Below are 25,616 nucleotides of genomic sequence, written 5' to 3' on the forward strand. Positions count from 1 at the left end.
ATACTGCACAAACAAGGTTTTGGATGAAAGTGTCCCTGAGTTGCTGTAAAAATTCCAAAAATAAGCTCGAGGAGGCAAAACAACTCCCAACAGAGACGCCGCTCAAAAATTAATTTCTCATCCAGAGTGTGAGTTTAACGGCTTGAAAATAATTCAGGCTTTGACCAAAAAAAAAAAAAAAAAAAAAAAAGGCAGCCATAGCAGCTGTCAGTATGAAGAATTTAAATATCCTCCATGATTTATGGAGTGCTGCTTCTACAGGCTTAATCCAATTACACAGGGTGCATGGCAAACAAATTTCTTGTAGACAAAGTGGGCTGTGTCTCAAAAATAATAATTGTAATACCACTTGTCTGGGGCGTCAATCAGGCCCACTGTCCCCAAAACCCAGATCAAAATAGATGATTCTTTGTTCTGTTTTGAAAGGACACCAGCATGAGCACATTAGACAGCAGGTAGCCTCAAACAGCCCATGCTGGCTGCAAGATGGTCTCCTCATTTTTACCATTAAGAGGCACAGACTCTGTGAGTCAGCCTGGCTCTGTTTTTACTGCCTGCTCGTCCTGCCTGCTGCTGGAGGGCCCCTAAAATATTTTCTCAACTGCCTCCAAATCAATGATTCCCATGCAAGTTGACTGTGGTGGTTTCTCTTTTTTTTTTTGGAAGGGGGGATAACCTACTTTCGGAGAAGTGAGGATATGGTCTACCCACCCGTACAGACTATGCACCATTTTACGCAGGTTTATTGTTTCCATTTTATGGCCGTATGAAATAGGCTATCGATTTAACTTGTCCTATTTCAACTTTGGCCAAGATTGGATTTTTAAACGAGCTGGGCTGGGCATCTCCGGCCGACCCGCCCGGGAGCAGAGGATCACAGGGACTGTGTGACTCGCAGGTCGGAGTGCGCAAAGCAACGCGCCCCCGTGATTCATCCGCAGTTTCCAGACGGTGCGCAGGTGGAGGCGAAGAGGAGAGGAAGCAGCCGCTCAGGAAGGACGGATGAAACGACCAGGGATGTTCAACGCGCGTAAGATTTCTTACACCTAAAGGAACGAACTGCTTTTTTCTCCCCTCTTTTGGTGCTGCCTTGATTTGGAGCCGCCGGCTTGATTTGGCGCAGCTGTAACCCATTTTTCATCCACGACAAAAGTTTGACTGTTAAAAAATGATGCTCTGCTCCGCTCCTGTTTTTTCATGCAATGCTGTGGATTCCGGCGTCAGCGTGAGTGGCCAGTCATCACTTGAGAAATAGCTGCGATTCTTTCGGTCTTAATTTCGGTGCCAATTTCAACAAACAGAGGGCTTTTATTCTCGCACATCATCATCACTCGCCCCGGATTGCATCCGTTTGAATTAATGTCGCACTCCATAATGGACTTCGTCGGACTGTACTTCTTGCAGCTGGCTCTTATTGGTAAGTTGAACAACACTTGGAATGTGATTCGGTGTAGTTGAACTTGAGCAGAATGAATGAATTGTTGTGCGGATGTGTCGCTGCAGCTCGTGTTTTCAGCCTGAGCTTCGTGCTCATTAGTGCAAGTTAACGACTCCTTATCCGCCTGCCTTTTTGTCAAAGTTGCATTGATGAGATATTGAATTTTCTGCAGGATCATCCGATTGTGTTCATGTGAATAGATGCGCTACAGGGTCCCGGATAGAGCAGGATTACTGTTTATAAAGGACCACACAGAAAGACCGCAAAATATGATCTGATGGGTGACTGACAGTAATGAAGCAGCGGGACTCGCTGGATTTTCTCCACTCTAAAGATGCTTGCATGTGTTTCTTCAGCCTCGTAGGGCAGTTTTTGTGTTGCCCTGCAGACAGCAGCTCTGTACACATCCCCGTTTATTCAAATGATGTAAGAACAGATTAGAAAAGGACAGAAAACAAGAGGTTTTGCCACCAAAGACGTCACTGCTGCTGCTGGTCACCAGTTTGACTGCGAAAATGCCGATGCAGACATGCAGACAAGTGTGTATCAAAGTGTGTGTCTGTGTGTGTGTGTGTGTGTGTGTGTTTGTGTGTTTGTGCGTGTACCAGCCTATGTGGTTATTTGCGCGTGTGCATATGCGTGCGTGCGATGTGCGCGCTTGTGCACCTGCCTTTGCAGGTGAATTGTGTGTCTCTGTGTGTGTGTGCGTGCTGGGGGCGGAGCGGAGTGGCAGCCGGTGTGTGCGTGTTTGGTGCGTGCGCGTTTGTGCATGTGTGTGTGTGCATAAGAACTGGCATAAGAAGTATGTGCATAAAACTGCCCCCAACAAAGTATGTGCAGGATCAAACACACTGAGTCCATGAGAACGACCACCAACACTGCACACACACACACTTACACACACTCACACACACTCAGCCTTTTCTCTCCCTGAATCTATTAATCATGTTACCTGTACAGCTCTCATTGCACCAGCTGGTGCCAGTCATTTCTAATGTCAGTGCTGTTTTTTTTTTTTTTTTTTTTTTGCTGGTCTAATTTAAAATTCATCTGTGGTACAAACTCTGACTTTTTCTGATTCTGCTGCACTCTGTTCTGAAAAATTCCCCCACCATGGAGAGAGAGAAAAAAAGAAAAACCTTCCCGCAGAGCAAATGCAGGCTGGAAACAGGACGTACGGATGGAAGAATTTGTATTTGTGAGATTTATAGCGTCGATGATGACAGCTCTACATCTCAGACTCCATTTCCCTTTGCTGCAGCTGTGATTTCAGCCTCTCACAAGGCACACTGAGAGCAGCCTTGCATGTTGGGAGTGCGCTGAAAATTCTGGGGGCTCCCAGACAAGATGTTCCACCACTTCGAACCCTTAACACGCACTATTTCAGCACTCCTGTCCCCTACACTTTCCTGAAAGAGAGTGATGCTATTATACCCCCTTGTCTTCTCTCACTTTTCGCATCATATGTAAAACGTGTGTCACTGTGCTGCGCTGTCACTCAAGACATGAGCCGTGTGGGTAAGTGAAAGCAGGATGTGAGGGCAGTCAGCCCCACTCTCTTTCTCCCACAGATATTCTCACCTTGTCAAATAGATGTGTCAAAACGGCAGAGAGTCTCTCACCCAGGGCCTCATGATCCCGTCCATCAGCCACACAGGGAGGCAGACGCAGGGAGAAGCAGGAGGAGGAGGAGGAGGAGGAAGGGGGGATCAAAGCAAGTGAGGCAGCTTTAGCCTGAAGGTTAGAGAGGGGAAGAGGAAGGTGGTCGGTTTGAATCCACGGGGGGGGAATCAAAGTAGGAGGAGCAAATGAGTCTTAACGTGCTGTCAGAAATGTTTGGATGTGAGCGCACCTGGACGATTCTTGGGGAAAGTGGTAAATACAAAGTTTGGAATTTGCTGCCAAGATATGAGGACAAGGTGCAGGACAGCATGTACGCCAAGTCAATCCATGTAAGACTGATATGATTTATGATTGTATGTTCGTATTTGGCATTTAGTGTAAATATTCGCAACTGCGTTTTGCTTTAATTTTCTTGTGATGCACTCTCTGTGTTGTCTCATTTGTCATGCAAAGTAGTGCAGCACCACTTGAATTTTAAGTAAAACATCAAACACCGTAAAATGGGTTGCATTTTGTTATTATGTCCAATTAAAAACACATGCATGTGTGAAAAAAATATATTTACAACTGAAATTGGAGCTTTCATGGAGTACTTGAAGGCAGCATCAGTTTCTTCAATAATGTCTGCCAAAGTGTCCTTGAGCATGCTTACTCAGAGCACTGTGTGTGTGCAGACTGGCTTAGCTATACTTCGGAGGACCAACACTTGACAGCCCACTCTCCTTATGAGGACCGTTCGGTTTAAAAGGACATATTGGCTGTTAGTTGTGTGTGCGTGTGTGTCTCTGAGCTCCTGTTGCAAATGAAAAGATGTTGCTCTACAACTTGCCAGGCTGACCAAGGCTTTATAAAAGCCTGTTGTGTCTTTTTTGATGAAGCCAGGTGTGTGAAGTGGATGTATGCAAGGTTAACATGTTGTGTGTCTTTGCATGTTATTAAATAGCAGGGGTTAACTCATGCATTAAAAACAGAAAGGGGAGAAAGCGCTTGAATGTGTGCAACACCAGTTCCTTCAGCAACTTCTGCCAAAGTGTCCTTGAGCACGCTTACTCACAGACTGCAGACTGGCTTAGCCATACTTTCGAGGACCAATACTTGACAGCCCACTCTCCGTATGAGGACCTTTTGGATCAAAAGGACACACTGGCTGTTTTGTGTTTGTTTTCTCTGAGCTCCTTCTGTAAATGAAAAGATGCTCCTCTACAACTTGCTAGGCCGACAAAGGTGTTTAAAAGCCTGTGGTGTCTTTCTGATTAAGTGTATTAAGTGGATATTTGCAAGGTTAGCATGTTGTATGCTTTTGCATGTTGTTAATTTGCGTGGGTTAACTCGTGCATTAAAAAAGGAACGGGGGAAAAGCGCTTGAATGTGTGAAAAGTCATATTTTCAACTGAAATTAGAGCTTTCACAGAGCACTTGAAGGCAGCATCAGTTCCTTCAGCAACTTCTGCTGACGTGTCCTTGAGCACGCTTACCCAGAACACTTTGTGTGCACAGACTGGTTTAGCTCTACTTTGGAGGACCAGCACATGCCAGCCCAACCTCCTTATGAAATCCATTTGGTTTCAAAAGATGTTTTGACTATTATGTGTGTTTGAATGCAGCTCTCTCCTCCAAGTTCAAGTTCCAAATGACAAGATGCTCCTCTACAGCTTGCCAGGCTGACCAAGGCTTTAAAAAGTCTCTGATGTAGTGAGGTGAAGGTTACCATGTTGCTGATGTATGGCAGTTAACTTAATTCATCAAAAAAGAAGGGGGTGAAAGCACTTGAATGAGTGAAAAGATGTATTTTCAAATTAAATGAAAGCTCAAACATGGAGCGCCTGAAGGCAGCATCGGTTCCTTCAACAGCTTCTGCCAAAGTGTCCTTGAGCACTATGTGTGTACAGACTGGCTTAGCTATACTTTGGAGGACCAGCACATGACAGCCCACTCTCCTTTTGAGAACCATTTGGTTTAAAGAGGCATATTGGCTGTTGTGTGTGTATTTGCATGCAGCTCTCTCCTCTGAGCTCATGCTCCAAATGAAAAGACACTCATCTACAACTTGCCTGGTCGACCAAGGCTTTACAAAAGCCTGTGGTCTCTGATGAAGTGAGGCATATAAAGCAGATAAATGTAAGGTTAGCATGTTATTAACTCATGCATCAAAAAAAGAAAGGGGGGACTCTAGAATGCGTGAAAGGTTGTGTTCATATAGCACTTGAAGGCAGCATCAGTTCCTTCAGCAACTTCTGCCAAAGTGTCCTTGAGCATTCTCACCCAGAGTGTTTTATGTGTGCAGACAGATGCAGCAGACCAACGCTTGACAGCCCACTCCTCTTATAAGGAGTGTTCGGTTTAGAGGGACACAATGGCTCTCTTCTCCAAACTCCTGCTGCAAACAAAAAGATGCTCCTCTACATTTTACCAAGCCGAGTGGATGTATGCAAGGTTAGCATGCTGTGTGTTTTTGCGTGTCGTTAACTTGCAGGGGTTAACTTGAGCATTAAAAAAATGAAAGGGGGGAAAACAAGCTTCCATTTACTTCAGATTTAAATTAGCATATTTACTGCTCAGTCTTGTGATGCTTCAGTGATTATCTGCCCGCACGGCTCTGAACATTTTGCAATCATTACTGTAATTAGTTGACCAGGTTCATCTGCATATTATTCTTCTCTAAATGGTAGGCAGTAAATGAGCACAACCTACTTCGCCACTTGTGACATGGCAGAGACTTTGTATTGTCTTACATATGGTGAATAGCGTTATATACTCAGTGGTAATTAGCTGGCAAGGGGTAATAATCATAAACATAAGTGGCTCACTACATGAGGGTGGTATGTATATTTTTCTCTGCATGAGTTAGCCGTGATTGGTTCCTCACAGGGGCAGCAGTTGTGGAGGGAAGGTGTGAACAATTTCAGGATGCGTTAAACAACAGGGGCTCTTCATAAAGGCAAACTGGTGCGACAGTGGATTAGATTCATCAGGGTGGTGGTGGGGGGCCAGTATCACGTCCTATAAAGAGGCCCAGCAGACTGAAAAGGGCATCCACTGCTGATTTTATATCAGCCTGCTTTGGCAAACAGCTGATTATGTGCAATCTGTTTCAAAATGGTAGCTGTCATCAGTTACATTCAGAGCGGAAAAAAAGAACACGATGATCAGATTGCAGATGCCACAATTAAATAATAACTGGTTAAATTGTGAAAAGAAACGTTCAAAGAGGAAACATTTCATTTTAACTATAAAATTATTGCCTGTGATTCGTTTTTTTCCCACAAGAATCATGAATGATGAAAAAACAAATTAGTGAGAACCTGTCAAACTAAAGGTCACATATACCAAGTATCTTGATTATTACTTCAAAACAGTTAAAAATAGTCATCTGATTACAAAGAAATGATATTTATTATTATTGATTATTATTATTCATCTGTTTTTACTCCATCAGTCAGTTGATACTGTTGCTTATCATGGTTTGGCAGCTGATAATGTCAGAAAAAGGTTTCAAATCACTGATTGGAACTAAAGGACCATTTTGATTTCATTTTGAAAGGCTCTAGAGGAAAGTTACCCAAAAGTAATTACAGTGTTGAGACTACAGCACTGAGAGTAGGCCGACTGCTGATTACCAATCCTCACTAGGTAATTATTTACTGATTAACTTTCCAGTCCAGTTGAATAGATTTTTTAAGTAGTCCTTCTTTACTTGGCTTCATTATTTGCTGCAGTGGGATGCTATCATGGTTAGAGGGAAAAGTATAGCCTCAGATGCTCTCAACACTGTGAGAAATAACAAATTTAACATTCACTGAGTTCCAAGGTTTCGTTTATTTGCAGTGTTGTGATTTTGTGCTTGATTTGTCCATGATTTCTTCAACCTGCTCTCTCCGAAGCAAGTGTTGTGTGATCTCTTACATTTTCATTCCGGTGTTTACATCTGCCTGTGGGAAGTTGAGAAGACTAATAGCAATTAAAAATTTTCCATCTGAGAGAAAGTTCTTAAGTCGAGCATGAGGCTTCACTGCCACTACTGTCAGCGTAAAGAAACTGGTCCGTCTGCCTCCTCTGAGCTGGATTTCTGTCTGTATAGTTGTTGAATGTGAGTGCCAGATGGTGGGTCTGGACTGAAGAGTCAAAGCTTTACTCTGATGGTGGAGGACTAACATTGTTGATGGTAAGGATTCACCACGATCCTTGTGCCAATACTGACCTTTTGCAGTGGATCAGGTATCAACCATGACCTGAGTGATTAAATACAGGGGCATCTTAGCATCTAATTATTAAAAATACTGCAGTGAAAGACCAAGAAAGTAATTTCAGATGAGGCCATTGTATTTCAACAAAGAAAATAAGAAAAAATAGAAACTTTCCTACCTTCTTCTTACCTTTATGATAATAACTGATAACAATCAGTTGCAGATGGACTTATTTTTGCCATCAGTAACATTTATTCAGTCAGTCAACCACCAACACAGTTGCTGGAGCTATAGCAATACTTGGTTGCATGCAGAATAAACATTTTGGTGTCAGCACTGGTATCAGGAGAAAAATTTGTGTCGTGAAAAGGACCCAGCAATGTGGGATACTTCACAAATAGGTTTGTTTTTCCTATAGTTTATTTTTCTTAAAGCTGTATTAATGGATTTTTTGGCCACAGGGGGGCAGAAAAATTCCAAACAAGCTCAAAGAACTATGACCCTTAGATATTACATAAATAGTTAAGGTTAACATGTTAGTAAACCGTTGCTTTACTCAGTAGGGTCGGACGATTGGATGAATATTTTGCCAACTATAATGTCTGTAAAGACATAAGTAATTAGCCTGTGGAAATCTGCCTCACCAAATGATAAGCTAACTGGCTAACCCAGCTAGCTTGTCTTTTATTACTCTGAACACAACGTGGCACAACAGTTGTTTAGTATTCAGACAGTCACACAGAGAGCACGCCAACATCATTTTACAGTCCTTAAATGCTTTTGGTTAATGCCGGCTGTCAGTAACAAGTTACAGAAGGAAAAAAAAGTTGTATCAGTGCATCTGTTGATGGTGGTTTTGATAGTTGTAAAATATTAAGACTGGACTATTTATGGATGGGAATAGGACAAATACACAACCAAAAATTAAAAGGGGGCAGCAATGCAGGATTCTTCACAAATAGTTGTATTTTTCCATTGTTTATTTTTCTTAAAGCTGAATCAATAGATTTTTGGCCACAAGGGGGCAGACAAAATTCCAAACTAGCAGGAAGAAACATCCTAACACATTATCTGGTAAAATAGTTGTGGCTAACATGTTGCATATATTCCAGTAGGATTCCATGATTTCAGTATTTGTGAGTTTTAAAGTTATTTTGCTTCTGTCAAAGTTGAGTGAAGTGTGTTACGATGAGTTTAAAAAGCATTTCTACTCCTCTTAAAAAATAAACACATATATATACAAGGTGTACAGTTGTATTTTTCTGTTTGATAAGGGAAATGGGTGTAAGGATATTTCCTTTCTTGACAATTTATGACCTGATTTTGTTTATTTATTTGATATAGTGAACAAACATAGCGTAGGTAATGTAGCAAACTTGCCGTTCGCCCACATCTCCCAGTTGAAAATCGAATGAATCAGCAGTCGCTGCTTATCAGGCTGATGGTGGCTGGTTGGAAAATACCACTCAAACCTTTTACCCAGCAGATAGAGAGACCACTGGCATTCATTTAGCATCGTACTTGTGTCCACCTGAAGAATATTCACTCTAGCCATGTTTTCTGCTTTCTCTAACTCATGCTAAAAAGATCTGTCTTGAAGCTGCTCTATGTTCTGACTCCTAGTTGCTAAATTTGTATGCTTTTTGGCATATGGTTTGCAGTGGTTGCAGTAGTCCTCCAGTACAATAAATGTGGCCTAAAACAAAACTAATGAGCCAAAAGAGGTAAAAAAGTAAAGTACAAAAAGCAGCAGTTGTTTTATGTGGGTTTGTTTCTGTCATTATGAACCCACATAGTCATTTGGATCAATGTTAACGAAAGAGTATTAATTAATGTGTCTTTAAAGTGCAGTAAATGTCCAGAGTGCGGCGTGGGAGATATAATCATACGTATTTGAGAGTTTCACAGGACAGATATTGCAGTGCAGAGGGACAGTGACAGACACTTTACTGATCATAAGATGGAACATTTCACTCCACACAAATAGCTAATTAATTAACAACCCCACACACCAGCCCGCACACACAGAAAGGCCTCCTGTGTATCCAAACCCAACTCCTTCTGTTGCTCTCAGCAGTTTTTCAGCCTCATCACTATGCTTTGTATGGGAATGAATAATTTGCTCCTTGCATGTTTGGTAACCTTGAATTGTGACAGATAATATTATGGGTTTTTGCAAGTATGTGCTTTATGCATTTACTCTGACAAATCTGAAGCCCACCCCCTCACCGCCGCCACCCCCTGACACATGTATAATTCATACTCACCCTCCTCTCTCACCGGTTCCCCCGTAGCTGGTGCAGCGTTGCACAGTTTTTGATTTCTCTTACAGTGGATACTTCTCTGTGCCTTCAAGTTCCTGTGACAGAGAGGAGCCAGAGAGCGGTGTCGGAGAATTACAGGAGCAAACATATCGGGAAGAGGAGGATGTGAATGTGAATGGGAATAAGCCGTGTGTGACAGCGAGAGAGGGGATTTATTTTTCCATAAGGCTGGAGCTGTCGTTGGGCATCTAACAGAGAAGGAGATATGTATCCTCTGCAGAGCGTCTCACCAGAGCTCAGTTGCTCTTTAGATCCCCGGTGAGTCGCCTCAGTTTGAAGCCTCAAAATTTAGTGTGCCGCCCCCACGAATTTCATTAAAGTTGTCATGAAATGGAAATCAGAGTGCTATTTGTTTCAGCACATTGACGTGTTTCCTGTAAAAACAAGCCGCTAGGGAAGGCCTTGTTGCAGTGGCCAATAGTGCTGAGTGAGCAGTAACACAAACCCCACACACAGCCGTACAGCTACTTCGCAGCAGCCCATGACCCAGCTGACACTTACCGGACTGGGAGCTCCCAGTGAACATGGCGAGACCAACAACGGTAAATAAAGATGGACCACATGGCTTCACTTCCTCCCACTGTGCAAAACTGAATATCACGGATACGAGCGCTGCCATCTTGCGCTGGTGATATCATTTGAAGCCAGAGTAGTGACCAGCATTGGAGCAGCAGTATCCAGTTCCCACCCACACAGCTGGCCAACTGAAATCACATGCCGAGATCAGCTGTCAATCATGGCAGAAAACCCTGTTTTATAGCATTGAATAACTAATTAAATCAAACTAATCAGAAAAAAAATCAGCATGATAAAAACTAGATGATACAAACCATTTTCGGGAAACATATATTTGATGTGTGTTTTAGTTTGGCCCATGGCGTCCCAGATGCTTTGGCTTCACTTTTGGGCTGCTGTTATTCTGTCCATTTCTAAAACATGCCATTTGGCGAGACTGGGACCGAACACAGCTTCCGAGATCGACATAGGTTTCACAACAAAGAATACAGTTCAGTGGTGGTTTTCTGTTTAGCTAACAGCAGTTAGCAGTTGGCTACTTCAGCAACAAGTAAAGCTATCAGGACACATGGGAAAGCATCAGGAAATTCTGTAAATGACCTTGGCACTGTATTCAGTCAGTCTCTGAGGACATGTTCAGTCTCGCTCTGGTTGTGTTCAATGCGAGACTGCTGACTCTGTCTCTTTTGCCCGCTGACCGCAGTTAAGTTAGCAGAAAATCTGATCAAGAGTTGAAGCTAAACAGCCAGAGGACATCAGAGAGGAAACCAGAAAGTTTCGCCCCAGTCAGTAAATAAAATCATTACGTTGTGCTTTTCAGCCCCTAGTCCATCGTATGCTCCATGTAGCTAATGTTAGCTAGCTGCTGTAGCTGTCGACAGTAAAATACATTGAGTATAGTCTGCTCTCACAGATACCACTTTTGACAAAGTGACTACATTTTGGCCAACGGGTCTGTAACCACAGAAGCAATGACACTTCGGTAAAGATTTGATGTGGCGAACATCTTAGAAGACACACCGACATACCATACTGTTGCTAGCTAGCTAACTAATGAATTGACTTTGATGCTCTGCACAGCTGAAAGTTGAAGATTGACTGACAGGTAGATTAAGCGCCTGTCATCTTTTATCACACAGGAAGAAAAAGAACAGATTTTCCAATAATTTGATGTACAAAATACAAAACAATGGATTTTTGTATTGTTTGCCATATATTGATGAATAGAGGCACGATATAACTGGTGATGTGATCTAAAAGGGTTAAAAAGGCTTTTTTTTTCATTTCATCTCAACTTTAATGTGTTCATGATTGTTGTTTATGCAGCACCTGTTGCTCCACATCCCAAAAGTAGAGATGGTAGAGATGGCTCGCTCCAGGCTCTTCACAATTGCAGATATCATTTTTGACACGCAATCCATCTTGTGTGATTGATTCATTGATTTAATTTGTCAACTGTCTCCTCGCTGAGATAATGGTTGGGCAGAAAAGTTGCAGTTTTCAGGAAGACGCCGCCTTTCTAACTGTTATGACTCAACAAAAGAGTTGAAACATAAAGTCAGATAGCTGCGGGTGTGTTTCAGTGGTGACTAGTTGACATTTATAGTCGGCTGTTCTGTGCTGTCTTACTGGCTTTCTCGCTGCTGTGTGTTATCTCTGCTTGGACAAGTAATACTGTATGTATAAAGAGCAGATGGAAGCAATTACAGGCCATCGGCAGCAAAGAAAAGAGCAGAATAGAGGCCAGACGATAGAGATAAACATTCCCTGGAATAGAGGGAATCAAACAGCAGCATTGATGCTGGTAGGGAGGATTTTGTGGGGTGAAACCAAAGTGACAGTGCTCCTTATTATGTTAAAACCCTGTCATTTCCACTGGCTTTTGTTGAGGGACGATTATGCCACAGAGACAATTACCCTGCCCTTGCCGTGCTGAAAGGATATGGCATTTACTGCCACTGTATTCCAAAGCCAGACGTTTAACTTTGTAATGAAAAGGCTGCAAAATGGTCCAGGCTGATTGTGAGAGAGCCTAAAAGGCTGCAATTAATCAGAAGAAAAAGTTTTGTGAGTGGGGGGAAAAGGTAGCATAGAGTTGGCTCGGCACTGAGAATGACAAGTGGTAATGAAACAAGCTAGCGAAGCTTCAAGGCCCTTCATCAAGTGTTCACAGTACTTAAGGCCCGTAAGTGTGTCTGTCAGTGCGTATTTAAGTATAAGGAACTTTCTGTGTCTCATTGCGACCGGTGCAAACCATTATCCAGTCGTGTACAATAAAGGCTCTTATTACTCCACCATTTTATTGAGAGAGGGGCCGGAGGTGACAATCATATTCTCATTTCGCAAAGATGAGCCCGACATAAAAAATATCGCTGATAATCACAGGGCCTCTGCTTCCATTCACATGATCCCGTGCATCAATCACACTCTCACAGAGAGCTGCACACTCATGTTCCAGCCATCCAAAACTTTATGATGTGCTTATAGAGAAATATCTGCAACCTCTGTCTTGTTTGCTAAGTGATATACACTCAGGTTTATAGTGAAGTATTCAATAAGCAAGATTCAATACTTAATTGCCATATCAGCATAGTTGATTTTAGTTTGCCTGGGTGAGCTCACTTAAAGGAGCAATATGTAGCCATTGTGCATGCAAAAATGAGTTTAACAGTCCAAATAGCAAGTTGGAGGCATGGACTAGTTGATAGGTTGTATTCCTGTTTAATATACAATCTACCAAACTCCATTAACATTTTGCTCAGTTTAACAGTTAAAAATGTCTGTGTCTTTTACAAAATTATTAATGATTTCTTGTGACTCATAAATAGACATTTACTCATTGGGGAAAACACTCTGCATTCATTAGAACTCTAATTAATGTGAAATGTACAGACAAAACAGTTATTCCAGTCTAGAATGGAAATTTAAAATAGGACACCAAGGCTCTAGCGTTCAAGTTGTCAAGTTAAGTGAGAATTTCAGTTTAACCTGTTTCTTTGATCACTTATGAAACATTTTATGATTTATTACAGTAAATATATTTCAGAAAAGACAAAAATAGTAAAACTTATAGAGCACAAATACAATAAATAAACTATAAAACTGCTATCCAACCCATACAGTAATCCATGCATAAAATAATCACAAGACTAAAAAATGCTTAATTGAATCGAGTTTAATATTCTACCCATGTTACAAAGTCTGTCTTCATATCTGTGTCCCAATGATATACTGCATATTTTATTGTATTAAATAATGTTTTTGCAGTTTGCATACAAGAAATCAACAGCCTTTACTGTTTTATATTATCAGGCACTTAGACAATATTTGCTGTTTTCACAATGCTACTGCCACTTCACAAGAAAACAAAATGTTTTTTCCAGTTTTTGTTTTGTTTTCTTTCCTGGAAATGTTTCACCACCAAAGATAATTAGTCTTTTATAGCTCTGAGCAGCTCCTCCATTCCATTTGTGCATTGCATTGTGGGACTATAGTGTACATCAACAGCGCGCTCACAAAATCAAGTGTTTTAAAATCTGTAAGCTGACTGTTTTGAGTATGCTGTACTTAATTTTGTCTCTTTTCCAGTGAAAACACTATAGACTCAGAGCCTCTTTAGGATTAAAGGGATGGACAGATTTTTTTTTTTCTTTCTTTTTTTTTTTGAAGTGGGATTGTAGGAGGTACACGCTTCCAGTTTGGAGAAGAAGCAGGAGTGCCAGTGTCAGAAGCTGAGCTATGAACTGCTTTGGACAGTCAGCAGCAAACATAGGCTTTATTTAGAAATTTCTTTCTTTTTCCAAACTCAGTTGAAAAAACAGTCATTTTTCCTCACAGAATACAGGAGTTGCTTGTATAGAGCTGCCTTACTCTGTGAATTGAGTGGATTTGGCATTTTAAAAGAATAGTCCAGACTCACATCATATCACAAACAAACTAATCCTGCAAAGTAAAATTACTGATTTTGCCTATGGACTCTGGTGGCTTTGGAGAGCGGTGTTTGGTTTACGTAACAGTGGTTTCCCCTTTAAGAAAAGACTTTATTATGTAGTATGTACTTGAATAACACTGCATATCTTTACCCTGACATGAGGATGGAAACTTGATAAACATGTAGATATCCTTTAATATTTCCCAGTTTAGTTTGGGTTGTTTCAGATGACAATGGGAACACTGGTATTATGACCAGGTTTGCCTTTTTTTTTTTAGGCAATGACATTTGAAAAAAGTAGGTATACCTGTATATTCAAGGGCTACAGATGCATGTTTTTTTGACAGTTTATACCAGGGAATTAGCCTGTTATTTTAAGAGGATGTTGTTCTGCCTGTCAGTGTGTCTGCTGAAGTTTGTCACCCTAATTGTCCAGTAAGCCCAGTTTAACCTACACGAGATTTCTGCTGGCTCATTGCGGTGCAGGGAATCAAATCCCTGAAGAAAATCAATCCCTGCCAACACTCATCACCCCTGCATTGATTTATTAATAGAAGGCTGACGTTTCGGTCACAAGGACCTTTCTCATGACATATCAATCATAAAGTGACACGTGCTTAAATACAGCCCATTATAGTGTGATCCTCCACAGCTGGGTTGGAGGTGTGTCATGATCACATACAGCAGCTTATTCATTCAAGATTCCCTCAAGTGTCAGAGCACACACAGAGGACATACATCTATAATCCTTTTAATCCTTAATAATACTAAAAAGGAAAACATATATGTGGCATTAGGTTGAGTTTGTTTGAGGACATAAATTCTTAAAGCGGAAAGCTTCTCCCAGCTTCTTCATTGCAGACATAAATTGGACAGAATCAAGGTCATTTATTGTCCTTACACAACATAGAATTGCATGATGAAATGAGAGTTGTAATCCCTTCATGCTACACAAACATACACACACCATATATACAAGTTATTAATTCAATGGAGAGTGGAATGGGACAAAATATAAAGCAAAATAAAAAGCTGCAACAAGATGGTGATGGTTATAAAGTTCAAAATCTGGGGAACATTGTCCATCGACTTTGGCTGTGTTTGTGCATGAAGTATCATCAATATAAAAAGAGAGTCCTCCTCTCCTCATCCTGCTGGAGTCTTGCATGTTGCGTCCTGTTAGTTTAGAGCTGGTTTCACATCAAGTGCCACAGCTCGTTCCAGGATGTTGTGAAGAAGGTGGGCACAACAAACTCTGGTTTCCTGTTGCTTGGCCCATTTCTTTAGCCAGGAGCAGCTTTTTAACTCCAGGCTGGGTCAGCATGGCTCATTGATCAACTCAAGGTCTGCTGCTCTTTAACACAAACCCCACTCTTCCTTTTCCACTGCCTGCGAGTGTATTTCTGTCAAAGGTGATGTATGTTTCAGCAATGAAGCTGGAAAAATGACAGATTAAAAGAGAAAAGTATCAAAGTTTGAAGGAACTACTGGTCACAGAATTTACATGTGTGGCCATTGCTGTCAAAGATTCCAGTCAGTCAGTTAGCCAAGAAATGCTGTCTCATGCCATCTGGGGAGTTAGAATTAGGCAAAAGTCATCTGGCAAGAGATACAGAAGTATCCACTGCCCTATACCACCAGACTACAGAGCAGCTTCATGATAAAAGTTTATTTTTTATAACTTATTATATATTCAAGGATTTAATAGGGGGGAGAACAACGGATGGAGGGCCTGTGTTTATCAAAATGCCTAAATCTACACCCACATGGCATATTATAAGGCCAAAATGTCTGTCAATAGCAGGCAGGAAACTGTCAGTGTCACTGTTTTTCTTCTGTTGTTTTGAACCAGACTGCCTCTTAGAATTTGACAGAAAAGTTTGAGACAAGTTTTGAGAGTCGGTGACTGAAAAAAAGAATTTTTAAAATAAGTCTATTAGTTGTTCAATCGAAAGTTTTGAAAATTACCAAACAGCTTAATGTACTGCCACCAGATTTTCGTTAGCAGTTTACCCAGACAGATTATTATTGTAGCCGCAGGGTTGTCTTGGAGGATTATGAATGTGTTCAAAAAGCTTTTCCCTGAGTTTCTGTTTATTTTAATGAAAAAAATGTGGCTTGTTTCAGTGACTCAAAGGTAATCATCAAAGCTAAAGCCAAAGATATAAGGATAGTTACATGAGAGATATAATCTGGGGCCAAGGTTCATCCATCTCTGCTCACATTTAGGTTAGGTCATATCAAAGGAGCAGCTCCTCCACTTGCTGTCTTACTTTTCCCCGAGAACTCCCAGTGAATGAGAGCAGACCAGCAGGAGGCAGAGGGGGAGCAGAGATCCCGTCTGGAGCAGGAGCCGAATCGAGATGACATCTTGCTGCCTCTTCTGCAGGGGCCCCAGGATCTGGGGAGCTAATTGGTTTCTAATCAGAGCTGCAGTTTCTGCCGCGGCGTTCCGCTCAGCCTGTTGAGATAGAAATAGAGGAAGAGTGTGAAATCGGGACTCAGGAATCAGGTTCAGTGCCAGGCTGTCAACTGACTAAGCCAACGGGAGGTGGAGGAGGATGGGGATGTGTGGAACGGGCCAAATCGCAGCAGGCGATCCACCCAGCCTGTCTCAGATATGTGCCAGATAACATTTATGAGGGCTAATGAAAGATTGTGCGGCTCAACACTCTTACATGGTTTCTGGTCTGTAGTCTGTCGTGGGCCGCTCAGCTGATTACATCTTTTTGTCTCCCATGTTCCACGTTGTCACCCAAGCAGACTGAAAAACAGGCAGCAGAAAAAAACATCAAAAAATTGGAAGATGCTCAAGATTTCATGAAGATACAAGAGGCAAAAATAGTCTATTGGCAATAATGAGAGGCCACTTTGTGTCTTGTCTCGTTTCCCAGAATATTTATCACACAAAGTCCCATTTAACTACTACCCTACAGTAATGCAGTGTTTTTGCATTGAAATTATATTAAACAAATACCATATGCTCTTCAATATCAGTTTGGATTTTCTGTGACCTCGTGTCTGCTCAACCAGATCACACCATCCTGCTGAAAACAGCTTTTCAGGGATGTTCAGGACATTTTGAAGCATATGGAGGGGCAAAGTGGGAGGAGTTATTTCAGGGGGAACCACGGTTCCAGATATGTTCTTCTCTAACTAGACATTGTTTCTGACTGGTAGCTGGCATGGTTGAATCATCGGGACAAATGCTGTGAAACTGAGAAATGACTGTGTCTGCCTACATTAAAACCTGAGAAGAGGAGTCAGGTATGACTCCCCAGGACTCCCTGATTGTCCAGTTAGGAGGAGGAGGAGGAGTTAAAATTCTGTTTCCCACAACTTGAAGCTATAAAATTACATGTTGGAGAAAGCTGATGAAACATTCACCAGTTTAAATGAATTCATTTTTAGATTGTAGGTAAATTTTGGCTGAATTCAGCAACTGTGTTTCATTTCTGATTGCAACAACAAATCGTTTCTGCTCGTTTAATCACGGTTCTGATTCATGCCTCTGCTTTGTGCCGGGGGTTTAAAACCATTTGTCATTCCAAATTTACAAAGACTCCACGGAAACTATTTATTTTTAGCATTTATAACCCATAGTAATGACAAACCCACTGTCCTGGTAAATTATTGAGCAGATTTCTATTTGTGTTGAAGCATCAATAAAAGACACTGTTAAAGGTCCAATGTATAAGACTTAAAGGAGTTTATCAGCAAGATATGGCAGAAATGTAAGAAAATATTAATAAGTATGGTTCGTTTGTTGGTCCAGATCAAAACAAGGCTTTGTACTTAGCTGCTAAGTTACTGACTACACTGATAAAGTAAAGCTGGCTAGCTACCTCACTAACAGAACAGTCAGGGATATGGTTATATTAGAGTTCTGTTGAAAAGGGAAAATGATGGGGTCATTGTTTATTTACTTTGAAGCAATAAATTTTACAAGCCAGTTAGCAACTTAGCTCTCAACCATTGCCTGCTCAGCTGTGATGCTAACAAACGACTCAATAGATTTTTGTTAAGTTCTGTTGCAAAATGCACATATAACTCTTGCATTTAATTATATTTTGTAGGGACTGATAATGTTCTTTTATAGTTTGGATATGCACCAGAAAATTATACTCATATCAGTCCCAGTTTGGTTGATCAGCATGCCAGAAACAGACCCAACCTCAACTTTTTAGCTCTGTTTTGGTCTCCACCAAATCTTGAGGGAAACTTTTATGGGCATTTTCAGTGCAAAACTGGACTTTAGTTGATGGGAACTGCAGTTGGTGAGTGGTGGTAATAATTTCTTGTGGATTCTGGAATACAAGCAACCCATCACATATTGCATTTGACCCTTCGTTGATCAAAAACTATTGAGCTTTGAGCTAAATTAAGAATTTTTTTGTCTCCTTTCTGATTTGTTGCTTCTTTGACATTCAGAAAACAAAGATATCAGTTGGCTCATTTTGACAAGTGACAGGAGCAGTGACAGACTTCATCAGAAGTGTGGCAGGAGGGTGATACTACCAACAAAACTTCCACCCTCAAGCTAAAAATATCATGCTGAAGCTTTAAATAGGAGAGAACTCTAACAGCTAAATGTGCCATAGATGTTAGCAGTAAGGGAGTTGGATGAGAGCAGGTTTAATATTGTTTTTTATCAGGTTAAATGTGCATTTTTAAACTATCAATACCATTATGTCCTATAGCCGTTGGGGATTGATTCCATGTGAATATCATATGCAGCTTTTTGCAGGTTTCCAGTTAAGCTCAGAATAAGACGGGGCAACCCCTTCCTATCTCCGCTCAGTGGATCATCTCCCTTTAGCTAAGCTGATAAATCCTGCCTTCAAGGTCTTTTTTCCCAAGCACATCTAAATACAGTTTTTTTTTAGATTTATTTCAAAGGGGATTTTAGTGATTGACATGCTACACACAATGTAATAAGGAATTAGATCCTTTTCTTTCCTGTTTCATCTGGTACATGTTCGCATTTCGCCTGTGGGATCACAGATTTATGTTGCAGTATCTCTCTTATGGACACAGGAATGGACACATTAAGTTGTCGTGTGGTTTGATCTTGTATTAATGTGGTCAACCAGGCTGCTGCTTTCTATATGATACATGTACTTGAGGATTAAATAAAACTCTCCTCCAAAAGTGAGCGATTAAATAGATGAAACCTTGATCTCATTGCTCTGCACGCGTCGCATGCTCTTTTTTTTTTTTAAAAAAGGACAGACCTGAAGATTAGTCGAGCCAATAAAACTAAGGTAAGGGAGCTTAGTAACAGGAGAATGAATGTAAATAGGATTCAGCAGCAATGAAAGGTACAAAGTGGTCTAATTAAATCCCTCTCGATGTGAATTCAATTTCCCCAGGCCTCATGGCATCCTGTCAGTGACAAAGAGAGCTGCCTCTCTTTGTCTTCCTCCGAGTAAATTCCAATTAGGTGGTGGGTGTGTGTTGGTGTGCCAGTCAATCACAGTCAAAGCCTGTGTTTTAAAGATGATGACAGAGGCAATATATCGACTCCGGCCCTTTCGGTGCCTCTCATTTGGAACAATAGACAGTTAACAGAGATATTGATTTTTCTTTATATGCTCGTTGAGCGGGACTGCTGGTTCATTTAGAAACCGGCCACTTGCAACCACACAGCGCTCATCGCTCCTAGGGTTTCTCGAAAAATATTGATAACACTCACGCGGCCCTTTGTACCATAGCCACTTCTCCAGCCAATTAACACTGGCATCCACGACTGAACTGATTTTCATCTCTTTTGAAAATTGAAAATATTTCCCCCCGGTGTTCTCCATTACAGATCATTGTGGGATTAAAGTCTGCCAAGCCCTCGCATTGCTTTTTTGGTAACACATTTGTACTCAGCGTGGAGATGACAAAAAAGACAGAAGCAACAAAAGCACATGCTGGTGTGGAGGAGGACAGTCGACACCTACACCTGCCTTAATCCGATTGGGCCTTGGAACAGAAGTAAGAGCGGGCCCGGTTACACGACGGTGCAAAAGCATGCACTGCTCCCCCAGTTTAATATTTTGCACCCTCAGTTGAAATTTGAATAATAAATACCAAATAGAAGCTGGTTGGTCATGCGTCCATGCTGTAGGCAGCTGTTTGTATAGGCCTCTGTTTGGGAATGTAGTCAGGGTGCACAGACTGTTTCCATGCACATATTTCTTATTTTCTTATACTACAATGTCTTTCAAGGATAAAAGAACGTTGGAGAGGTTACGATGAGCCTTGTGAAGTATAATATTGAGTTATCACCAACAAGTCTGGTGTGTGTTGAGGTCTGTACTGTCTCAGCCTGGTGAGCGGCTGTGTGTAACAGCGCTGCACTCTGTGCTGAGGCTGCAGATTTATCAACACATCTTTGGCGCTATTCTGACGGATAAAGCAAACTGTAGCTGAAAAGGAACGACACGCTGTATTCACTTACTACAGTTGTGCACCCCCACTAATTTCAGATATATTTTGTTCTGGAACTGGGTTTGAGTGAGAGAAAGACAGATCACAGTTACACATACCAACTCACTTTTATTTCTTCAAATCGAATTTCTGATGCCTGTTGTGATGGCCGGCGTCTGCACAGCCCCCGTCATCGTCTGCGTTTGCCTTCAGAGAGCCTCATTTATTTTGAGAGCTCTATTTTTTTTCTTTTTTTAAGACACGCTCCCTCATGTGGAACAGAGAATATAAGATATAAACCCCGTTTGCCTGGTGACTTTGGGCCATGGCGAGATCAAACGACAGAAAAGGAACTGAGGGATAGAAGAGAGGAGAGGAAGAAAACCAGAGAAACGGTGAAGGGAAAATATTGAAAGTCTTTTCCAGACGACTGCTGGGCTCGTCTTCGTCCTCTCGTTCGCAGTGCGTCTCATCTTCGGGTTTAATTTGCTGCTTTTAATTCCATCCATCAGCCTTCACCCCCTTTTACGTGTGATCCTTGATCCTCGCCCTCCATGGCTTGGGGCCTTGCCACTGAAGTGTGACCCAACGCACTGCCATTGATTTAAGGTCACTCGCTAACACGTCTGTGACCTTTCACAGATTTCAATTATTTGATAATCCACCGCATCATCTATCTGCCAGATGGTCAGGTATTAAATTTTTCACCAGCACTTGAGTAACTACATGAAACAGCTTTTTGGGGGGTTTCTTGGCTTCAAACAGTATCAAAGCTCTAGTACTTTTATGAGGCTTTTTTTGCTGCTCCTTAATAGCGCTGCTGTCGTGGAGATGAAGGATTATGAGGAGATAGCCTTTGAGGTCAGAGCCACTTGACTTACTCAGATGCTACTTGATGGTATCAGAGTACGGTAATGGACACGGTTTCCCTAAAAGACAGGAGAGGAAGCGAAGTCAGAGCTCGGATGGCTCTTGCTATCATCGCCCCGTCCTACGAGGGAGCAGATAAAGTGAAAGCTCCCCTCCCCCTTCCCCTGACAGCTGCTGTGACCCCTTGTCTGATCAGCAACCTGAACAAACCCGGGGTTATATGTTCACACCGTGGAACAAGACGCCATCCGATCTTGATAACCACTAGATTGGATGAAAGCCATCGAGCCACAGAAGAACAGTCCTCAGTGTACTCTGGCCTTCCCGGGGTTCAAGAGGCTTCAGCCCCCATCAATATCGTTTAAGGACTTACACAGTGTACCAGTACTCCACTGTGTTGTAGTACACTCCTGAGCGGAGGGGGGTTAAGAGCCCAAAACACATTATAAGACCAAGAGGCTGGCCTCAGACAGTGAGCCAAGAATCTGCCAGGGCCAGAGCCATGATAGATGATGAGGCGCGGCGAAGGTTTTATTGAGGCTGTAGCGCGGCTTGTCGTGACAACCAGAATGAATGAGATCCTTGGCATCTGTGGGCACCGACACCCTCCGGTCCCATTTTTATTATTACTTATTCACATACAGCAATAATGTTGGTTCAATTTCTTCCACTATCAATTTGCAAACTTGGCTGTTAAACTGTGAGTTATGCAACACTTGGACAAAAAAAAAAAAGGATGGCGGCTAATCAACACGACTATGCTGAGGATATTTACAACCTCCCTTGGCTCCCTGGAAGACTTTTACACTCGCAAATGGAAGGAAGCATATGGAAATATGTGAACACACATCTTGACTGTAGCAGCTCTCCGCTGGTCCTCTTGATTAGCTAAATGATAAATCCATCCTCCCGCTATTCACAGTTTGATGATGTTTGCATTGAGTGATTAGGGGTTTTTCTTCAATCATTGTGTTATCAACCATGCAGCGTCTGTTTGTGTCTTGTTTTAAAGTGATAGCCTGCTAGATTTTATCATTGCATGGTGGAAAAAATGGTGTGTTTGTTTGTTTATAGCGTGATATCTCCATGAGATTCCAGAGTTTATATTAATTATGCCCCATGTCTTATGTGGAGATAAGTATGCAGACATGGATGTATTTGCCTGGTAATGGTTCAATCAGCTTTTCCTTCCCTACATAACAACTAGTGGCTGACTTTATGGACATTTAGAGAGCAGGGCAGCTGATGGCAGATACATAAGATGATATCAAAGCGAAGGAAATGTACGTTTAATGTCATATATAACTGCATTATTGCATGCACATTCCAATCTAGTACACATGTTTATCTGAGCTACTTATGTCCTGTTTTAGATTGATTTTTAATTGATTAATGAAACAGAAAACAGCATTTGGTTATGCTGTAAATTTCAGAATGTGACTGGTGTTTAAGGGAGTGCAGGGTACGGTATGTCAGAAGCGACATCATTGATTTATACATTATAACATTACACATTTTTAAAGGTAGAATCAGTAGGATTTGTCCAAACTGTTTGTAAGGCAGTTAATTGTTGAGTCTCATTCCCAGGATGTCAGATACTGACATTTTAGGTTGGTAAAGTGTCCTGAGCGCAGCAAAATAATGAGAGACAGAGGCAGAGGTCAGAGTCTCTGCAGATACAGACACCACCACACACTCCTGGTAGGTCATAAATGATTCAAAGGGATTATTATGTTCCCGAGTCTATACATTGTTTTTTAGGAAAATGCTTTAGATTGGATTGATTGGAAAGAAATCACTGATCAAATGATCAAATTTAGGAACATCTATGTTTTTTTTTCATCCCAGCACATACAAAGCAACATTATCTTTGATTTAATGTCATGCTTTTGTCCACCTGGCAAATATAAGTCACTCTGTTTGTTCTGTAGCTCTGTTTTTGGTCTCTACCAACTCCAAAGGGAAATATCTTACTTTAACAGCTAGATGCTCCATTATGTTCATCAGTTAGTCACTAACTTTGATTGTCTGCTGTTTGGTGCTGAGCAGATTGTGTATAGTCGGGTTTTAAGAGATTTCTTCCTGAGAACAGCTGCCTGTTTGATGCTTTGAGAGCAGTGACAATGGACCAAAACAGAAAAGTTGCAGTCAGGACTGATAAACACTGAACGGAAACTCTCAATAACGCTCTGTAAAGCTGAGAGGAGCTGCAGATTCAGGTGATAATTCTCTGTATAGGTTTATAACTACAACTGACCCATTTACAAGTACAAGTCCTGCATTCAAAGGTTTAGATATTATTAGCACAATGTACCTACTACTCCTGTTAAAAGTAGATGTGGTATGCCCGTGTGATATTAAATATAACTATAGTAGATAATGGTGAGGGTAAAATCAATGCGTCATTGCTAAAGGAACATTTTACTGCTTGCCTGTTGAGATAATTTTAACTTTTCTTCTCAATTTGGTTCCCAAGTTGCAGCTGAGCCTCTCTAAAGGGTCATAAGATAAATCTGAGAGGTTGTGAAATGATTAATGTGGTTGGCAAAAAGAAAAAACAAAATACTGCTACTTACATTTTCTTTCCCTTGGATATTTTAATTTCTAACTGTTATTAGAGGAGAAATGTTTATTTGGTGGAACAACTCAAGTTTTTGTAGAGGATCACAAGCCAGAAAGGTTAGGAACCACTTGTTAAATCTTAAATAATGTGTTTCATAAACTTATCTATATGTGGTTTTAATCTAATATATTCATTTGAAACCTAACTAGTAACTCCGGCTGCACTATAGTAAAGCAAAGTAGATAAAAATTGCACATTACTAGAGTACATGTACTTAGTTACTTCCCACTCATGGCAGTGCATTTCCCACAGATTGTCATTATTAAAGTTTAAGATTACTGTGACATTTTCTGTGAATTTTCTTTGGGTGAAGTTTATTTACTATTAGTAAAATGTACTTTATTGAACAGAGCTGTAGAAAGAAACAGGAATCATGGGGAAAATGACATGCAGCAAAACTCCCTGAACACATTCAGGCCTCCTTCCTTTTGACTTTCTGTATGTGGGGCCGTGGGGGCTGTCTCCGCTCACGTTAACTACCCAGTTTATTGTGTGAAATGGTTTAGTGATGAAAACAGTCCACATGCACTGAAATTATGTTATTTTCTGGCCCGGAATCGAATCGAGGCAGATGCTTTTTTTTCGCCAGGGGAAACTAATTTTTAGCAGAAACTAATTTTGACAGACGGCAGGAAACAGCTGCTTGACGCTGGCTGTTTCAAACGGCAAATGGAAACACTTTCATCGACTCCGAATCAGTTAAATGTTCTGCCAGTCAGTGATAGCAAAACCCCAGGATTTATTTATGAACTGTCTTTACAGTTTTGACTGATGTAGTTCTGCTTCATCCAGAAGCAGTTACCGTTTCTGTGTGTGAAGTTCATGTGTGTTGGTGCATGTGCAGTGAGTACAGGTAGACATGCAATATGTGATGTCTGACATTGACTCAGTCATCCAGCTCATCCTGAACAGGACTGCTGAAATTTCCCCTCCCTGCCCGCTAAATCCTCCGTCCAGAGTCATGTCACACTGATCCCCAGCCCAGTCATTAGGGCCCATTGAGATCGGCTAGCATGTTCAGCTACGCTTGACTGGATGATTCCCATTTATCCTCGACCCTCCCTCCCTCGCCGCTCTCTTTGGAGACAGGAGCTGCCAGGTTCATCTGTTTGCCTGTCTCCTGACTTGTTAGAAGCCTCTGTCAGCCTTGTTACTGAGCCTGCTGATCCGTGGCCATAAACCTGTGCAAAGGTGGAGAGGTATTAACGAACCGGGGCTTTACACAGCTGTCCGACAAGTGGCTGAAAGCCCAACATCTCCCTCAAACCATGGCTACATTCATTACTGACGCTGTTATCAAACGCTGAGCTGTTATCAAACGCTGAGCTGTTATCAACCTATAATAGATCAACAAATCAGAGTTTCCTCTCTGTTTGAGTCTGCCTTTATGAAATTTAAAAGCTGACTTCCACATGCAGACAGATGCTCAGTCTGTTTCATTTACAATATTGGATTGTATCTGAATCATTTTGTGTAATGACCCCAAAGTAATGGTCTATGTCTACACTTGCTACACAAAAGCAATGAACTGGTACCATTTCTCAGCCCTATAATCTCCCACTGTCCTCTAGTGCCACTTTATTGCATCCAGGTCTGCTGGCTTTAATATCCTGCTTTGTTAAATCACTGCATTTCACTGCTGGCTACGCTGATTTGTTTCTGGCACTTTTTGTAATTACCCCTCATGGAA

The 25,616-nt window shown here is 41.4% G+C and overlaps 1 protein-coding gene across 2 annotated transcripts in view; it reads left to right on the forward strand.

The window, feature by feature from the left end:
* The window catches only part of gfra4a (GDNF family receptor alpha 4a), a 289,606-nt gene that overhangs the window by 40,734 nt on the left and 223,256 nt on the right, over positions 1 to 25,616 (forward strand). Inside the window, exon 1 of one of the 2 annotated variants that reach the window (XM_084742646.1) lies at positions 915 to 1,417. The exons of the other annotated variant lie outside the window; for it this stretch is intronic. Coding sequence (XP_084598772.1) covers positions 1,360 to 1,417 — 58 coding nt within the window. The 5' untranslated portion in view covers positions 915 to 1,359. Of the gene's footprint in view, positions 1 to 914; positions 1,418 to 25,616 lie in introns of those variants that run through there. 2 annotated transcript variants of the gene reach the window in all.

Source organism: Lutjanus erythropterus, chromosome 18, assembly GCF_056507025.1.
Source record: "Lutjanus erythropterus isolate fLutEry1 chromosome 18, fLutEry1.hap2, whole genome shotgun sequence".
In the NCBI taxonomy this organism is placed as follows: domain Eukaryota; kingdom Metazoa; phylum Chordata; class Actinopteri; order Lutjaniformes; family Lutjanidae; genus Lutjanus; species Lutjanus erythropterus.